Raw genomic sequence first — 17,920 nt, 5'->3', positions numbered from 1 at the left:
AGCTCTTAACTATGGCAACAACCTTATCAAACAATTTCTTCAAACGTGTAGGACAATTAGCTGAAACTGGCTTTTAGTTAGGCCTCTATTCAATTTTTAACTTTTAACAGTAAAGGGAACTATTGCCCGTTCTCAGCACAATGTGGTAATGCACACCAAGATTTGGATCGCAGGTGAAAGGTGCTTTTAATACATCAGTGTGTCTAGAATTTGCTGACGTGTATTCCCTAAGGTGTATGTTCAAATATTTTTTTCTTTCCCCAGCTTTCAGATGAAGTTTTTCTACATATCGCAGCTTGCATATTGGTTTCATGCTTTTCCAGAACTATATTTCCAAAAAACCAAGAAGGTAAGTAAATTTAATTGTGGGCTTTTCAGTTTCACTTAACCCACTAAATGATTTTAAAAAAATAAAAAAATGTATATATATATTTTTATTTAAAAAAACATCTGCTGTCTTGCTGGATTCATGGGGTTATTCATGCATCATCTCAAACGGTATGTGGTAGTTAGAGAAAATCTCTATAATTTTAAGTAAATAGTAACCCTGGTGAATGCAGTTTCTTTTATATAGCTCTTCATACGCCTGTTGAGGTCTGAACATTATCGGACAGTAGTAGCATGCTTCACTTAGAGTGACTAGTTCTTTGGTTGTTTGGTTTGTAGTGATCTTTCCTCTGTACGGGAAGCGTTTTGGTGGTGTGCAAGAGTGATCACTAATGGATTCCTGGTATCAATCACTCATCTTCTCAAACTGCACGTTGCCGTTTACACTATTGATATTTTTTTTTTTTCTTCTTCAGCAGCGGATTTGGGGGTTGGGAACAATCTTATAGCACAGAATAGCAGTGGAAATTTTCAACTCCTGTTTGGGTGGTCCAAGCAGTTGATTAATGCTAGAGCCTAACTACCTTCAGAAGGATATTTGGACTGATATGCTGATATACCTAATACAGTTTCAATGGACAGAGGGTTCACATCCGACTGGAAAGAGCATAAAAACAAAAACCAGAAGGGTAAACCTTTTTTGGTTTAATTTATATGTTTCACTGATCAGATTGAACACTAAAAATTTCAATATAAGCATTCAGGTTCCGTCTCAAATTCAATGTCTATGGACATTTTGTGAGTGCTTTAATAAGCTTGACATCGGCTATTACTTCAGGGATGTGGAATTCCTATCGCCCGACGCCCGGGACATCTTGTTTGGGGTCAAGGGCAACAAGTTATTATGTTTACTTTGTCCTTGGGACAAGTAGGCCCAACCCTCTGCAGCACAAACCTTTTGGCTGCCTGTTTACAGAGAGTGGAACTCTCTGCAGGTGAGGTAATGTGTTTCCAAAAGATAATACTGTTCGAACTTGTATTTATGGTTCATTATTTGAAAGCCTTTATTATTAGGGTGAGTGCTGTAAATAAATGTTTTAAGGTCACACATCACTACTGACGTTGGTTCCAGTACAAAAAAAAAAAAAAAGTGTATACACATGTTTGAAAAGTTTAGGCTATGAGGCTAAGTATAATGCTCCCAGAATGCTCTCTGATTAGATGCAAATGAAGTGTCATTTAGTAAAATGTGTTGATGCATGCTAGTATTTCCCAAAAATATTCCTAATGGAAAATCAGTGTAACCATTTTCAACACGAATATGGGAAGCATGAAAATAAACAAACACTGACAAAGCCAACTGGTCTGACATATTTTTATAAGTCTTTTAGTTTCATCAATGCGTGTCTTGGTTTGGCATGGCTTTTGTAACACTTTATTGTTGTGGAAGCTACCAGGCCCTCAACATTGTAACAAACACTGGCAAAAAAAAACAAACAAAGTTTTTGAACTCTAATTGCCACCAGTGGCATAACAAAGGCCCAGCAGACGCCCTCCAGGGGGCCCCTTCAGCACAGCACCTGCCCTGAGTGAGTCTGGAGAGGGGGCTCCTCCATGTTCTTTGCAAAGGGGCACCCTCCAGTTTCGTTACGTCACTGATTGCCACTGTAGTTCCTGACACTGAACAAAACTACTTTGTGTGCCAATATGCTCCTTGTGGAAGAGCAAAATGCGATCACTCACAGTAAAGCCAGCCGAAAGAGAGAGAAATAGAAGTTTAATAAAAACAAAATGTCTTTGTTAACACCAGACCTAATTAGGGACCAAGACCCACATGTAGGTAGCTTTTTGCATGTTGCAAACAGCACATTGCGATGCACAAACCCAGTTTTGCGATTCAGTAACCTGGTTACCGAATTGCAAAACGGGTTTGCGACTCGCAATTTGGAAGGGGTGTTCCCTTCTTAATTAGAACTCACAGTGCAATGTAGGATTGTTTTGTGACCGCAAACCAATCGCAGTTTGCACCCATTTCAAATGGGTGCTAACACTTTCGCAAAAGGGAAGGGGTCCCCATGGGACCCCTTCCCCATTGTGAATGTCATTGTAAAAAAAAATTTCAGAGCAGGCAGTGGTCCTGCGGACCACTGCCTGCTCTGAAAAAATAAAACAAACGTTTCATTTTTCGTTTTTGTAATGCATCTCGTTTTCCTTTAAGGAAGCAGTCACAGACATGGTGGTCTGCTGTCTCCAGCAGGCCACCATCCCTGTGAGGGCCGCTATTCGCAAGGGGGTCGCAAATTGAGACCCACCTCATGATTATTCACTAGGTGGGCATTTGCGAAGCCGTTGCGAATCACAGATGGTGTCAGGGACACCATCCTACATTCGGATTTGCGACTCGCAAATTGCGGGTCACAAATCTGAACCTACCTACATGTGGCCCCAAAATCTTAAAGAAAGTCACAAAAGTGCACCCATGGTATATGTCGTACCCCTATAAAATATTTGTGAACTGTATTTTAGCATGGGTAAATATGCATGTGTAGATTTGCTCATGTGAAAATCTATTGAGCATTTGCAAGTTCATTTTCCCTCCGGCCACTTTCTTCCCAACCCTGGAAGAAGTTCTTATTCTGCCATTGTCAGGAGTTCATGTCCAACCTTTCTTATTATGGGAAAATATTAGAGAGAAGCTGGTGAAAATCTTTAAAACATGCAGGTTAGTAGGTTTGCAGACTCAAAGGCATTCCAGCCCTGGAACTATTGCTTCCTCCAGCCCCAGTATGCAGATCTGCAGAAAGGTGGCAAAATAAGGAAATTGCTACAGTAGGGATTGAAACTGCAAGTATTCAAGCCCTACTATGGTAGTAGCCTTGGCATAATCAGAGAGGCTATTATCAAAGCTCTTACATAATGAGATTGCTGCCATAATTTGTCGCCACACTACATGGCACCAAAGGGACAAGTAGATCTTTACACAGGACAAGTAGATTTGAGAAGCAACCTGTCCCCTGGACAAGTAGATATTTTAATAAATTCCACACCCCTGTACTTTCCAAGTTTGTCAAGATCCGCACTCTGCTTTGAAGTTTGGGATGACTGTCCAAATGTGGAGAAACCTTTTTAAGAAGTGGCTTATAATGGGTTCAGCCATTTAGTTAAAATTCCAAAAAATAGAGCTGTGTGTTCTATAAAAGGAGTCATTCCCAAACAGAAGTTCAGGTCCACAAATAAAATTAAATGTAACATTTGGCTTTAACCTGGAAAGAAAAACATTGCCACTTTTACAGCCAGCATGCATGCACATCAAATATGATAAATAAGGCTTTTTGTTAGTGCTGTTTGACAAGTCAGGTCATGTATTGCTCGTCCCTGGCATTGTAACAATTTAAACACATATTCAGTTTTATCAGTCCACAGGATTTTCATCTCTGATTACCGTTCTAACAAGCTGACTGGGAGAAGCTGCCGTATTAATCTGTGTTGATAACCTGACCTTGACTTCTCAGGTCTTTGCAACAGGCAGCTGTTTCTCCTTGCATCTCTCAATTGCATTGCCTTGTGAACATTGTGCCTTTTCTGAATAGGGACAGCAAGACATCTGGCTGACCTTGCCATCATTAACTCACAAGTCAATTGAGGCAATTCCCTGTATTTGTGCTTACCGAGATAATTTATCCGCCACTTGCAAGTCACAGGTAATCATTCATCAAGAATGATTCTGGGTCTACCTAGGTTGTCTCACAAGCCCCTCTTCTTGTTCAGTCTCCCTGTTCACGTGCTCCACCACAGATTTGTTTTTTGCAGACTATTATATTTCTTTTCTCACTTCCTTAAAGAGCCATGACATCTTAGCAGATGTTAGTGGGGCTATCCAAGAGCCCAAATGTTATTTCAAGAGGCCGAGTCACAAAGCTAGTGGTCATGCAGAAACATTAAAATATATACTCTGCAAATTTTTGTTGTGCCTGTATCACTTCGTATGTTATGACCCTGTAGAGTGTTCCTCAAACTGATGGACATTTTTGGTAAGCTGAGTCCTTTGTTTTGTTAGCCTAGCATCATCCATGTGTGTACTGAGAAGAGCTATAGAAGCGTTCGGTTTGCACACCCCACTTAAACCTGCACTGGCAAGAAAATGTGTATGAAAGAATGACCTCTAGAACGCTTGCACCTGTTTTCCATAATGGTACCAGTAGTCGACATTGCATTGCCATTTAAAGAATTTTATTTTGAATAGGTAAAGGAGGCATGCTTTGACCAGTAGAAGCAGCCTACTTGTATCAGCTGTGCAAAGTAAAAGAGACTGGCTCTACAAAGAGGTTAAATCTTGGAATGCAAAGAATGGTAATAGTATACAATGGAGGCTTCTAAAACTGTTCATCACTCCTGTGATGGGTAGCTATAATTTATGATTGGCTCATATTGAAATTCAGACGAGTACCTATCTAAGTAAGGACTAGGTCAACATGTCAGCCACTGCAATGGATTTTGGAGTCCCATATGCTGGCATGCTTGTTTACTCTTCAACATTAATAAATGCAAAAAAATGGTAATTAGCCTCTTTTGTTGAATGGAAGCATTTGCTGTGTGAATCCTTGCAGAGTGGAATTTCTTTGTATGAATTCTTGCAGAGCATTTGTAAAAAAAGATTGCTACTGGTCAGCCATGTTTGGAAAAGAAGGTATGGGAGGCCTTTGCTAATGCTAAGTTCTGATTGAAAGTGTGCTAGGACCCTGCTAACCAGGCCCCAACACCAGGGTTCTTTCAGTGAACTGTACCTTTGCTTCCACAATTGGCACAGCCCTGGCACTCAGATAAGTCCATTATAACTGGTACCCCTGGTACCAAGGGCCCTGCTACCAGGGAAGGTCTCTAAGGGCTGCAGCATGTCTTATGCCACCCTGGGGGCCCCTCACTCAGCACATCACAATGCCTCACAGCTTGTGTGTGTTGGTGGGGAGCAAATGACTAAGTCGGCATGGCGCTCCCCTCAGAGTGCCATGCCAACCTCACACTGCCTATGGCATAGCTAAGTCACCACTCTAACAGGCCTAAGGCATCGTGCACTATACCACAGGTGAGGGCATATGTGCATGAGCACTATGCCCCTACCATGTCTAAGCAAAACCTTAGACATTGTAAGTGCAGTGTAGCCATAAGAGTGTATGGTCTGGGAGTTTGTCAAACATGAATCCCACAGTTCCATAATGGATACAATGAAATCTGGGCAGTTTGGTATCAAACTTCTCAGCACAATAAATGCACACTGATGCCCGTGTGCAATTTATTGTAACATGCACCCAGAGGGCATCTTAGAGATGCCCCTGAATACCAATCTGACTTCTAGTGTAGGCTGACCAGTTCCTGTCAGCCTGCCACAAACCAGACAAGTTGCTGGCCACATGGGTAGTACCTTTGTCACTCTGTGGCCAGGTACAAAGCCTGTACTGTACTGTGCTTCACACCTCCCCCTGCAGGAACTGTAACACCTGGCAGTGAGCCTCAAAGGCTCACCCCTTTTGTTACAGCGCCCCAGGGCATCCCAGCTAGTGGAGATGCCCACCCTCCGGCCACTGCCCCCACTTTTGGCGGCAAGGCTGGAGGAGATAATGAGAAAAACAAGGAGGAGTCACCCACCAGTCAGGACAGCCCCTAAGGTGTCCTGAGTTGAAGTGACCCCTGCCTTTAGAAATCCTCCATCTTATTTTTGGAGGATTCCCCCAATAGGATTAGGGATGTGCCCCCCTCCCCACAGGGAGGAGGCACAAAGAGGGTGTAGCCACCCTCCAGGACTGTAGCCATTGGCTAATGCTTTCCCAGACGTAAACACACCCCTAAATCTAGTATTTAGAGGCACCCTAGAACCCAGGAAATCAGATTCCTGCAACCTGAAGAAACGAGAACTGCTGACCTACAAGCCTGCAGAGAAGACTGAAGACGACAACTGCCTTGGCCCCAGCCCTACCGGCCTGTTTCCTGACTAAAATACCTGCAACCAGCGACTCATCCGGCAGGGACCAGCGACCTCTGAAGCCTCAGAGGACTGCCCTGGACTAAAGGACCAAGAACCTCCTGTGAGCAGCGGCTCTGCTCAACAACAGCAACTTCTTTGCAACAAAGAAGCAACTTTTAAAGAACTTGCGTTTCCCGCCGGAACCGTGAGACTTCCCACTCTGCACACAACGCCCCTGGCTCTAGATCCAGAGAACAAACATCACAGGAAGGACTTCCCGGCGACTGCGACCCCGTGAGTAGCCTGAGACGACACCACTGGACCCCCACAGCCACGCCTGCTGAGAGAATCCAGAGGCTCCCCCTGATCGCGACTGCCAGTAACAAGGGACCCGACGCCTGGAACCAACACTTGTCCAGGTGGTGGCTACCCCGAGGAGCCCCCCCCCTTGCCTGCCTGCATCGCTGAAGAGACCCCTTGGTCTCTCATTGAAACCTATTGAAAACCCGACGCATGTTTGCACACTGCACCCGGCCGCCCCCGTGCCGCTGAGGGTGCACTTTCTGTGCTGACTTGTGTCGCCCCCGGTGCCCTACAAAACCCCCCTGGTCTGCCCTCCGAAGACGCGGGTACTTACCTGCTGGCAGACTGGAACCGGGGCACCCCCTTCTCCATTGAAGCCTATGTGTTTTGGGCACCACTTTGAACTCTGCACCTGACCGGCCCTGAGCTGCTGGTGTGGTGACTTTGGGGTTGCTCTGAACCCCCAACGGTGGGCTACCTTGGTCCCCAATTTGAACCCCGTAGGTGGTTTACTTACCTGCAAGAACTAACATTACTTTACCTCCCCAGGAACTGTGAAAATTGCACTGTCCACTTTTAAAATAGCTATATGTGTTTTATGTGAAAAGTATATATGCTATTGTGATTATTCAAAGTTCCTAAAGTACTTACCTGCAATACCTTTCAAATGAGATATTACATGTAGAATTTGAACCTGTGGTTCTTAAAATAAACTAAGAAAAGATATTTTTATATACAAAAACCTATTGGCCTGGAATTGTCACTGAGTGTGTGTTCCTCATTTATTGCTTGTGTGTGTACAACAAGTGCTTAACACAACTCCTTTGATAAGCCTACTGCTCGACCACACTACCACAAAATAGAGCATTAGTATTATCTCTTTTTGCCACTATCTTACCTCTAAGGGGAACCCTTGGACTCTGTGCATACTATTCCTTACTTTGAAATAGTGTATACAGAGCCAACTTCCTACATAACCCCACAGGAAAATTAGAGTTGATAAGGGTGGATACGAATTTAAATCGATGAGTGCCGTTAATACTCTAAGGGTTAATTATTTAGAGCACTCCATCCATTGAAAACATTTTGTGAGGAGTCAATCAGCAACTGACTTTCATAGAGGAAAAGCGCATTATGGCCTTCACTGTTAATATAATAATCTCTCCAGTTGGTCGTGCCTTCAGTATCTCACAGGGAATTTGTTTTCCCTTTAGCAGCAGGAGTTTACACTCAGATGGACGTATAGTAAGTGGTCTTATTGCCTGAATAATATGTCACTTGGTTAATGGCTCTCTGAAAGGAGAGGTGCCTGCATTTATATTTGACCTCCTGGCGTTGGGAACAGGCTCCTGGCAGCATAGAGCACGAGTAGGCATCATGGAAATATCTGTAATGGCCTGCGTTTGACAGTGTTTGTAGCTCCTGACCTTAAAAGATAGTATTGACGTCGTCTGGGTCCTCCGTATCGAAGCCCGTTTAGATGACTCAGCTCTGCACAGTGGGCAGTGATTTAAAACACAACCGTTAGCTGGCAAAGTGGTTGATTATATACCCGTGGTCCGAGGGAACCTCAACTGCGTCACAATTGGTCCCAGTGATATTCCTGGGCTACTATTTTGGAACCCTAAACCAAATTATTTATTCCACTCTGTCCATGACATAAAGAGGCCTTGGTTTTTCCCAGCAAGACTAGCTTTGCCAGAAGTATTTTTTGCCAAATGTTCCTCTCCTTTATAAAAGTTTTTTAAAATATAAATAAAAAACTGTTCTTTAATTTAATGTCATGTTTTGTATTGACTACCTCTGCTATTAGAGATCTGTCTTTACTTAATCCATGTTCATTCCAACAGGAAGATATTCCTCGGCAGCTCGTCTACATTGGCCTTTACCTTTTTCACATTGCAGGGGCGTATCTGCTCAAGTAAGTAGATAATACCTTAAGATCTACCACTAATTTCCTCATAATTTTGCAAAATAAGTTAATTTATTTCTTTATTATTTCCTCAGTTTGAATCGTCTTGGTCTAGTACTACTGGTGCTTCATTATTTCGTGGAGTTTCTTTTTCACACCTCCCGTCTCTTTTACTTCAGCAATGAGAAATATCAGAAAGGGTAAGGTTTTTTTTGTGTGGTTTTTTTCCTTTCATTCTGCTGCCTGACTTTATAACATCAATGCAATGTTGTGTGAGGGACCTGTCCTTCCAATTTTGGAGCCCTTTTATTACATAATCCACATTTAAGCAAGTAAACACAAAATAGCGTAAATTGCTTTAAGAGAAAATTAATATCTTCTCTCAGAGCGACACCTAACTTTTATTTATATGTTTAGGCTCTCCAGAGTTATATTTAAAGACGGTGTCAGCAGGAGGATCTTGCAAAACAAAGTAAATCATCTTTTACAAGTTTTGCCTAATTAAGTTTTAATACAGACTTAGACTTTAAAATGCCCCTGCATGAACCAGCACCATTTAAGTATTTCCTCCCACCTTTGGCTAAACCTTTCTAGATGCTGATGCCAGTATTGTCCCGTTTACCGCCGTTTTTTAAAGTTTTTTTTAAAGTCAAGATTTTTTTCATATTTAGGATTGGGTGGGTCGTAATGAATACATTAAAAGTAATAACCCCTGTGGTGCAAATAGATCAACCTTGTTTCGTTTATTTCACCAGTTCCATTATTCTTAATTTAATTTTATTTTGGTACCAGATGAATGGATAAAACCACCAAGAGAAGTTGTTTGTAGTCATATTGCAGCCCCACTATTGGTTCATTTCGGTTGAGCTTCCATTCATTAAAGTGAGCCAGCTTAAAAAAACGGAATGCATTTCTAAAGGCACCCTTGAAATAAGTCTGTGTATGTTAGTCACAGCTGGCACATATTTGATTCTGTTGTTCATGTGCTTGCTGTTCATGTACTCATCATTTTACACTACAGAACATTACTGATTTAAACGCTCAAAATATTTTTACTTTTTCTTTGAATCAGCCAGGCAGCGCGGAAAGTTGCTCCGTTTCAAAAATTATATTTTAAAATGTTATGCTGTTAATGTTACATTAACTTTGAAGCGGAATGTGTAAGACACACATTGGTAATTTTGTATGTTCATCCTTTTGCATAATGTAATACAACCGGTTTTCAGTTGATTTACACCTATGGTCACAGTTTGTGAAATACAGCTCTAATGTATCTCTTAAAGCCCCTCTTCTCTCTTTAGTGGCCTACTCAAAGTTTTAAGAGGGAAGAGTAAGGGTGATGTTGCCTCACTTTAGCTATATCAAGGTGGGACGGGCGCGCAATGTCTCTATACCCACCCTGCTCCTTCACATTAGAGGCTGTGTCAAGCGCTGCTGCTGCCCTAAACTGGAAACACCATTGTTGGCTGAGATTACCCTGAATGAGCTGCCCTCCATTACAGCACCCTGGCAAGGCCTAGTGCCTGCGTGCTTGAGACTTGCAACAGCTTGCTAGTACCTCTGCTGGTCCTAGCGTGCTCGCACCTTAGTCACTGGAACCCGAAGAGATGGTTATATACTGTCATTGGATACAGAGTGCAGCCAGCACAGCACGTGCCCCCTTTTCCTCTGATCGCCTACCTTCTAGTAGTCTGTCTGGTCTCTCATAGTAGCATCTTCTCTTTAGACTCGCTTCACTCTGGAGCTTGGGCCAGAGATCTGGTTCTGAAGACAGTGAATGTTTAACCACTGCTGACACCTTATATCCACCCCTGCTTCTGCGAAGGTGCTTCTGAGCTGGCACACCCGTGCACCCCAGAAATGTATGTACAATATTCGTTAAACCTGGGACTAAAAGGAAGCTAAGATTTGTCAACAAATTACATATTTTCTTTTCACTTTGCTAAGGTGAATCGTACAAGGTTTCAACTCGTGGATTGGGCAGACCATTATGGACTAGCCACCACTAGCCACTTGAGTAGAAGGCGGCTTTAGCACATTGACTTGATATACAATGATACAATAAGTATAAAAACCTTGTTTATGAAAGCATTTAGTGAGCTTCATGTGTCTGTGTTTTTTGAAGAGTAAGGGCACAGGTGTTCGTTTTATTTGTTTATTCTGGTCCTGTGGTTGCAGCTCTTAATTTGGGAGTTTGGGAAAGTCATGAGGCTCAATTATTATATATAAGCATACAACATTTCAGTGTATTGACACACAGTAAGTGGCAAGTGAATAAATATAAAGAAAAAGGTGAATAATACAGAAGGCAATTTTCTTGAAAGAAACAATATTCAGCAACTGGATCTACATGAGCCATTGAAACTACATGCGTGCTGTGAAGAAATATTCAAAGAGTAAGGTTACTTTATCTGAAGCTTGTATGTCATTCTTGATGAATGACTGAAGATCGTACTAATTGACTTAACATATTTGGTAAGGCTGTAGTGACTGTCTGGTGGTGTTAAAGAGAAAACTAATCTAGTACTCCTTTTATTTGATTGTTATTTTTTTTCTGCTGAACTTATGGTCGTTGGTGTTGAATTCAGCATCTTGAAAGCTCCAAAATCAGGCCACTTTTAATGTATTTGTGTTTTTATATCTCCGCTTTTTTTAATGGAAGGATGCAAAATCTCATACCTTTTTTAGGTGTGACATTTTTGGTTCTGTTATTAACACAGTGATAGAGTGGGCACTGTGTTGCTTGTCCTTATTTTGTTCTGAATAGCAGCATGTACCAAAATAGTGAATGGTCAGCTACAGAATTCTTAGCTCTGTGAGAAAACAAATGTGATAGAAATATCATGTAAGCAGTAGCCACATCAATAACCCACCGAAGCAAGGTCATCTTACCCTTTTTATTTGTGTCAAGGCTGCGTCTGTTAACACTGTCCTTCATCTTCATTAGTCTTGACTTTGGTCTCTCTCCAAGAACAAAATACAGCTTGAAGGTCATCCACCTCTAACAAATGTACAACAAAATCAAGCATTCATTGAACAATACTTCTAAATTATCACAATCAGGGTGCAATTAACCGTCTCACACATGAGTATTCTACGCCCCTGAACAACTGTCCTTAGTTCATACACCACATACAAGCAGCAAAAGCCAGGGCAGAGCGGATGCAAATAGGCGTTTGTGGCGGCACAGGACCCGTTACTACAGGGATGTGCCCCCGCTTCCTTCTTTCCCTCCTCCCCCCCTGTGAAGTATGATGATTACCCAATTAGGGAATCATCTTTGAAATAACCAGTACACAGGTGAGTTAGTGTGCTCCCTGTTATGTGTATGTTGTCGCACTACCTAGCGCTGACAGAGGAATTGATGTTTAGCTCAGTGAAGGGTGATCTTTGCCTTGTTTCTGTATTCATCCTGAAGAAAGTACGGGACCACTTTGTTGGCCAAACGTAAGGGCTGAAACATGTTGATTCTGCAAGAGGGTCATAGGACCATAACGTCTTAGATGAAGACTCCTGATATATAGTTTATTTTTAACAGTACCCACTACCACAGTAAATAAAGGGGTAGTTTTGTGAGTAGTGAGGTATTTTAATCTTTAGGCCCCAAGTAGGTTATTTCAAGAGCTCCCGGAATTCGGTTGAGCCTACTTTGGCTTGTGGCACCAAAGCAGACCCGATGGTGAAGCAATACACTATAAGCGTGGGTGAGGGTCATATAAATAAAATACATTATTTTCTTTATTAGTGAAGAATACTGGGGTGTGTCTGAAATAAAGACAGTTGTGCAGTGGCGTGGAATATTCTTATGTGTGAGTTTGAGTCTGGGAGAAGGTATTCCTTGGCAACCCAGTGTAATTAAAATAGTTCCCTTTAAATTAGTCTTCCTAGCCCTCAGAAGGAGTGAGGAGGCTAGAGCTTGCTCTCTTCCCCCTGTCCTGAAAGGTATTGAATGCAATTAACAATCACCAATAAATGCACCTTTGAACGGTATAAAATTTGTCATGTATGGGATAATATCCACCTCTGTTTCCTTAATAGAATTAACATTTTTAGACATGAAAGGCTGGAAATATTGTATAATACGAAAGCGACTATTATGTTAGTACAAAGCTATGCAATCGTTTTAGAAGTCATACGTTAAATTGTTTTAAAAAGCAGAATCATTTGATCCATCTGCTCAGTTCATCATTTCTTCTAACTGTATACCTCCCAGATAAGATTTCATTGCAGTCATTCATCTTTCAGAGAAGCCTCCAAATCAGTTTATACCCTATTCTGCCATAATCCACTTAACCCATCACACTAGTGTGCCTAAAGACTTCGGAGCACAAGATTATTGAAAAACAAATTGGATGGCACCTCTGTGCTTGGTTCCCTTTGGTGCCTGCATATTACTTCAAACACCTTGTGTATATAACATGTTGTTTAAATCTAAAGCTGTGACATCTAGTACTCTGTGACAGGAAACAAGACAAAGTAACACAGTGTTCGGTGGCATGTGTAGCTGCAGATACACATGCTGTGCATAGTCCGCCGTCTGGTGTTGGGTCGGAGTGTTACAAGTTGTTTTTCTTCGAAGAAGTCTTTTCGAGTCACGAGACCGAGGGACTCCTCCCACTTCGGTTCCATTGCGCATGGGCGTCGACTCCATCTTAGATTGTTTTTTTTCTGCCATCGGGTTCGGACGTGTTCCTTTTCGCTCCGTGTCTCGGGTCGGAAAGTTAGTCAGAATCAACGGAAAATTTGTCGGTATTGTTTCGTTCGGTATCTGGATAGTTAGGGCAAATCGACACCGAGCCTTAAAGAGCTCCGGTAACCCTTCGGGGTATTTTCGATCCCCCGTCGGGGCCTGGTCGGCCCGACCGCGTGCAACATCGAGACTGATGGAATGGACCCCGTTCCGATTCTGTCCTAAATGCCACAGTAAATATCCTTATACAGACCAACATTTGGTCTGTAACTTGTGCCTGTCCCCCGAGCACAAGGAAGAGTCGTGTGATGCCTGTCGCGCGTTTCGGTCGAGAAAAACGCTCAGGGACCGAAGAGCCAGGAGGTTGCAGATGGCTTCCACGCCGACAGGACAACAAGGGTTCGAGGAGGAGGAGGAAGAAGAAGAAACTTTCTCCATCCGCGAATCGGATTCCGAAGAATTCGACGTCGACGAGCAACCAACCGTGAGTAAGACGTCGAAAGAAAGATCACACGAAAAAACAGACAAAGCCCAGGGGACGCCACTGCCAACAGGCCATGGCATAACCCATAAATTAGGTGACCGTCCATCGGCACCGAAAAAGGGCGAGCTGGTGCCGAAGTCGTCCGACTCAGGTCGAGACACAGGCACGCAACACTCTCGGGACCGAGAGAGTGGTGCAGAAAAGGCTCGACACAGAGACAGCGGCACCGAAGCTACTCCACAGAGACAGCGGCACCGAAGCTACTCGACACAGAGACAGCGGCACCGAAGCTACTCGACACAGAGACAGCGGCACCGAAGCTACTCGACACAGAGACAGCGGCACCGAAGCTACTCGGCACAGAGACAGCGGCACCGAAGATGGTCGGCACAGAGACAGCGGCACCGAAGATGGTCGGCACCGAGACAGCGGCACCGAAGATGGTCGGCACCGAGACAGCGGCACCGAAGATGGTCGGCACCGAGACAGCGGCACCGAAGATGGTCGGCACCGAGACAGCGGCACCGAAGATGGTCGGCACCGAGACAGCGGCACCGAAGATGGTCGGCACCGAGACAGCGGCACCGAAGATGGTCGGCACCGAGACAGCGGCACCGAAGATGGTCGGCACCGAGACAGCGGCACCGAAGATGGTCGGCACCGAGACAGCGGCACCGAAGATGGTCGGCACCGAGACAGCGGCACCGAAGATGGTCGGCACCGAGACAGCGGCACCGAAGATGGTCGGCACCGAGACAGCGGCACCGAAGATGGTCGGCACCGAGAGGCCAAGACACCGAAAAAGAGAAAGATCTCGTCTGAGCCGAAAACAACTAAAGACACGGTTTCGGTGCCAAAACACCCGGCAACCGAACCAAAAACCAGTTCCTACTCAGAGGAACAATCACTGTCCTCCCAACTAAAAAGACACAGATTTGAGGAGGAATTACAAACTACAGAGGTAGATCACACGCAAAAGCGGATCTTTATCCAAAGGGGTACAGGGAAAATCAGCACTCTTCCCCCAATCAGAAGGACAAGGAAACTTGACTTCCAGCAACAAGACAAGCCACCACAAGCAAAGGTGGTAAAGAGGGTAACTCCACCACCCTCTCCACCACAGTCAACTCATGTATCACCGGCACAGACTCCACCACAATCACCAGCTCATACCACCATGAGCCAGGATGATCAGGCAGCATGGGACCTCTATGATGCTCCAGTATCGGACAATAGTCCAGAGTCGTACCCAACTAAACCCTCACCACCTGAGGACAGTACAGCATATGCACAGGTGGTAGCTAGGGCAGCCGAATTTCATAATGTATCTCTACATTCGGAGCCTATTGAGGATGACTTCCTCTTTAACACCCTGTCCTCCACCCACAGCCATTATCAAAGCCTTCCCATGCTCCCGGGAATGCTAAGGCACGCTAAACAGATTTTCAAGGAGCCTGTTAAAAGCAGAGCAATAACTCCAAGGGTGGAGAAAAAATACAAGGCACCGCCCACAGACCCTGCTTTTATTACATCACAACTGACACCAGATTCAGTAGTCGTAGGAGCAGCTCGTAAAAGAGCCAACTCGCAGACATCAGGCGACGCACCACCTCCGGACAAGGAGAGCCGCAAGTTTGATGCAGCTGGGAAAAGGGTTGCAGCACAAGCTGCAAATCAGTGGCGCATCGCCAACTCGCAAGCACTCCTAGCGCGATACGACCGGGCCCATTGGGACGAGATGCAGCATCTCATCGAGCACCTCCCCAAAGAATTCCAGAAACGAGCGAAACAAGTGGTTGAAGAGGGGCAAAATATCTCCAACAACCAAATACGTTCTTCTATGGATGCAGCAGATACAGCTGCAAGAACAATAAATACTGCTGTGACAATAAGGAGGCACGCATGGCTGCGCACATCTGGCTTCAAACCTGAGATACAACGGGCAGTGCTCAATATGCCGTTCAATGAACAGCAATTGTTTTGCCCAGAAGTGGACACTGCAATTGAAAAATTAAAGAAGGACACTGACACAGCCAAAGCCATGGGCGCACTCTATTCCCCGCAGGGCAGAGGCACATTTGGCACATTTCGCAAAACAACTTTCAGAGGAGGGTTTCGAGGTCAAGCCACAGAAGTCAGCACCTCACAAACAAGACCACCTACCTACCAGGGACAATATCAAAGGGGTGGCTTTCGAGGCCAATACAGAGGGGGCCAATTCCCAAGAAACCGGGGAAAGTTTCAGGGTCCCAAAACCCCTCCAAATAAACAGTGACTCACAGGTCACACAACCCCTTCACACAACACCAGTGGGGGGGAAGACTAAGCCAGTTCCACAAATCATGGGAGGAAATAACAACAGACACTTGGGTCTTAGCAATTATCCAACATGGTTATTGCATAGAATTTCTCCAACTCCCTCCAAACGTCCCACCGAAAACACACTATATGTCAAAACAGCATATAGACCTTCTAGGACTAGGAGTTCAAGCATTACTGCAAAAAGACGCAATAGAATTAGTACCAAAAACACAAAACAACACAGGAGTTTACTCACTGTACTTTCTAATACTGAAAAAGGACAAAAGTCTGAGACCAATATTAGATCTCAGAACACTAAACACCTACATCAAATCAGACCACTTTCACATGGTCACGTTACAAGACGTAATACCACTACTGAAACAGCAAGACTACATGACAACGTTAGATCTAAAAGACGCGTATTTCCATATACCGATACATCCCTCGCACAGGAAATACCTAAGGTTCGTATTCAAAGGAATACATTACCAATTCAAAGTGTTGCCATTCGGAATAACAACAGCACCAAGAGTCTTTACAAAATGTCTAGCAGTAGTAGCTGCACATATCAGGAGGCAGCAAATGCACGTGTTCCCGTACCTAGACGATTGGTTAATCAAAACCAACTCGCTAACGAAGTGTTCACACCACACAGATTATGTTATACAAACCCTTTACAAACTGGGTTTCTCCATCAACTATGCAAAGTCACACCTTTTGCCGTGTCAAACACAGCAATACTTAGGAGCGACAATCAACACAACAAAAGGGATAGCCACTCCAAGTCCACAAAGGGTTCAAAATTTTCACAAGGTGATTCAAGCTATGTATCCAACACAAAAGATGCACGCAAAGATGGTATTAAAACTCCTAGGCATGATGTCCTCATGCATAGCCATTGTCCCAAACGCAAGATTGCACATGCGGCCCTTACAACAGTGCCTAGCATCACAATGGTCACATGCACAGGGTCAGCTTCTAGATCTGGTGTTGATAGACCGCCAAACATACATCTCGCTTCTATGGTGGAACAGTACAAATTTAAACAAAGGGCGGCCTTTCCAAGACCCAGTGCCACAATACGTGATACCAAAGATGCTTCCATGACAGGGTGGGGAGCACACCTCAATCAACACAGCATCCAAGGACAATGGGACGTACATCAAAGAAAGTTTCATATAAATCACCTAGAATTGTTAGCAGTATTTCTAGCGTTGAAAGCATTCCAACCAATGATAACCCACAAATACATTCTTGTCAAAACAGACAACATGACGACAATGTATTATTTAAACAAACAGGGGGGAACACACTCGACACAGTTGTGTCTCCTAACACAAAAAATATGGCATTGGGCAATTCACAACCACATTCGCCTAATAGCACAGTTTATTCCAGGGATCCAGAACCAGCTAGCAGACAATCTCTCTCGGGATCACCAACAGGTCCACGAATGGGAAATTCACCCCCAAATCCTGAACACTTACTTCCAAATTTGGGGAACACCTCAAATAGATCTATTTGCAACAAAAGAAAACGCAAAATGTCAAAACTTCGCATCCAGGTACCCACACCGGCAATCTCAAGGCAATGCTCTATGGATTAATTGGTCAGGGATATTTGCGTACGCTTTTCCCCCTCTCCCTCTCCTTCCATATCTAGTAAACAAATTGAGTCAAAACAAACTCAAACTCATATTAATAGCACCAACATGGGCAAGACAACCTTGGTATACCACTACTAGACCTGTCAGTAGTACCTCATGTCAAACTACCCAACAGGCCAGATCTGTTAACACAACACAAACAACAGATCAGGCATCCAAACCCAGCATTGCTGAATCTAGCAATTTGGCTCCTGAAATCCTAGAATTTGGACACTTAAACCTCACACAAGAATGTATGGAGGTCATAAAACAAGCTAGAAGACCATCCACTAGAC

The 17,920-nt window shown here is 43.9% G+C and overlaps 1 protein-coding gene across 1 annotated transcript in view; it reads left to right on the top strand.

The window, feature by feature from the left end:
- The window catches only part of TRAM1 (translocation associated membrane protein 1), a 179,955-nt gene that overhangs the window by 90,707 nt on the left and 71,328 nt on the right, over positions 1-17,920 (top strand). Inside the window, exons 6-8 of the mRNA XM_069220323.1 lie at positions 265-349; positions 8,440-8,510; positions 8,597-8,701. Of these exons, the coding sequence (XP_069076424.1) occupies positions 265-349; positions 8,440-8,510; positions 8,597-8,701 (261 nt within the window). The remainder of the gene's footprint in view (positions 1-264; positions 350-8,439; positions 8,511-8,596; positions 8,702-17,920) is intronic.

This window comes from Pleurodeles waltl, chromosome 2_2 (assembly GCF_031143425.1).
Source record: "Pleurodeles waltl isolate 20211129_DDA chromosome 2_2, aPleWal1.hap1.20221129, whole genome shotgun sequence".
NCBI lineage: Eukaryota > Metazoa > Chordata > Amphibia > Caudata > Salamandridae > Pleurodeles > Pleurodeles waltl.
The sequence above is the reverse complement of the archived record's forward strand: the minus strand, read 5'-3'. Positions and strand labels throughout refer to the sequence as shown.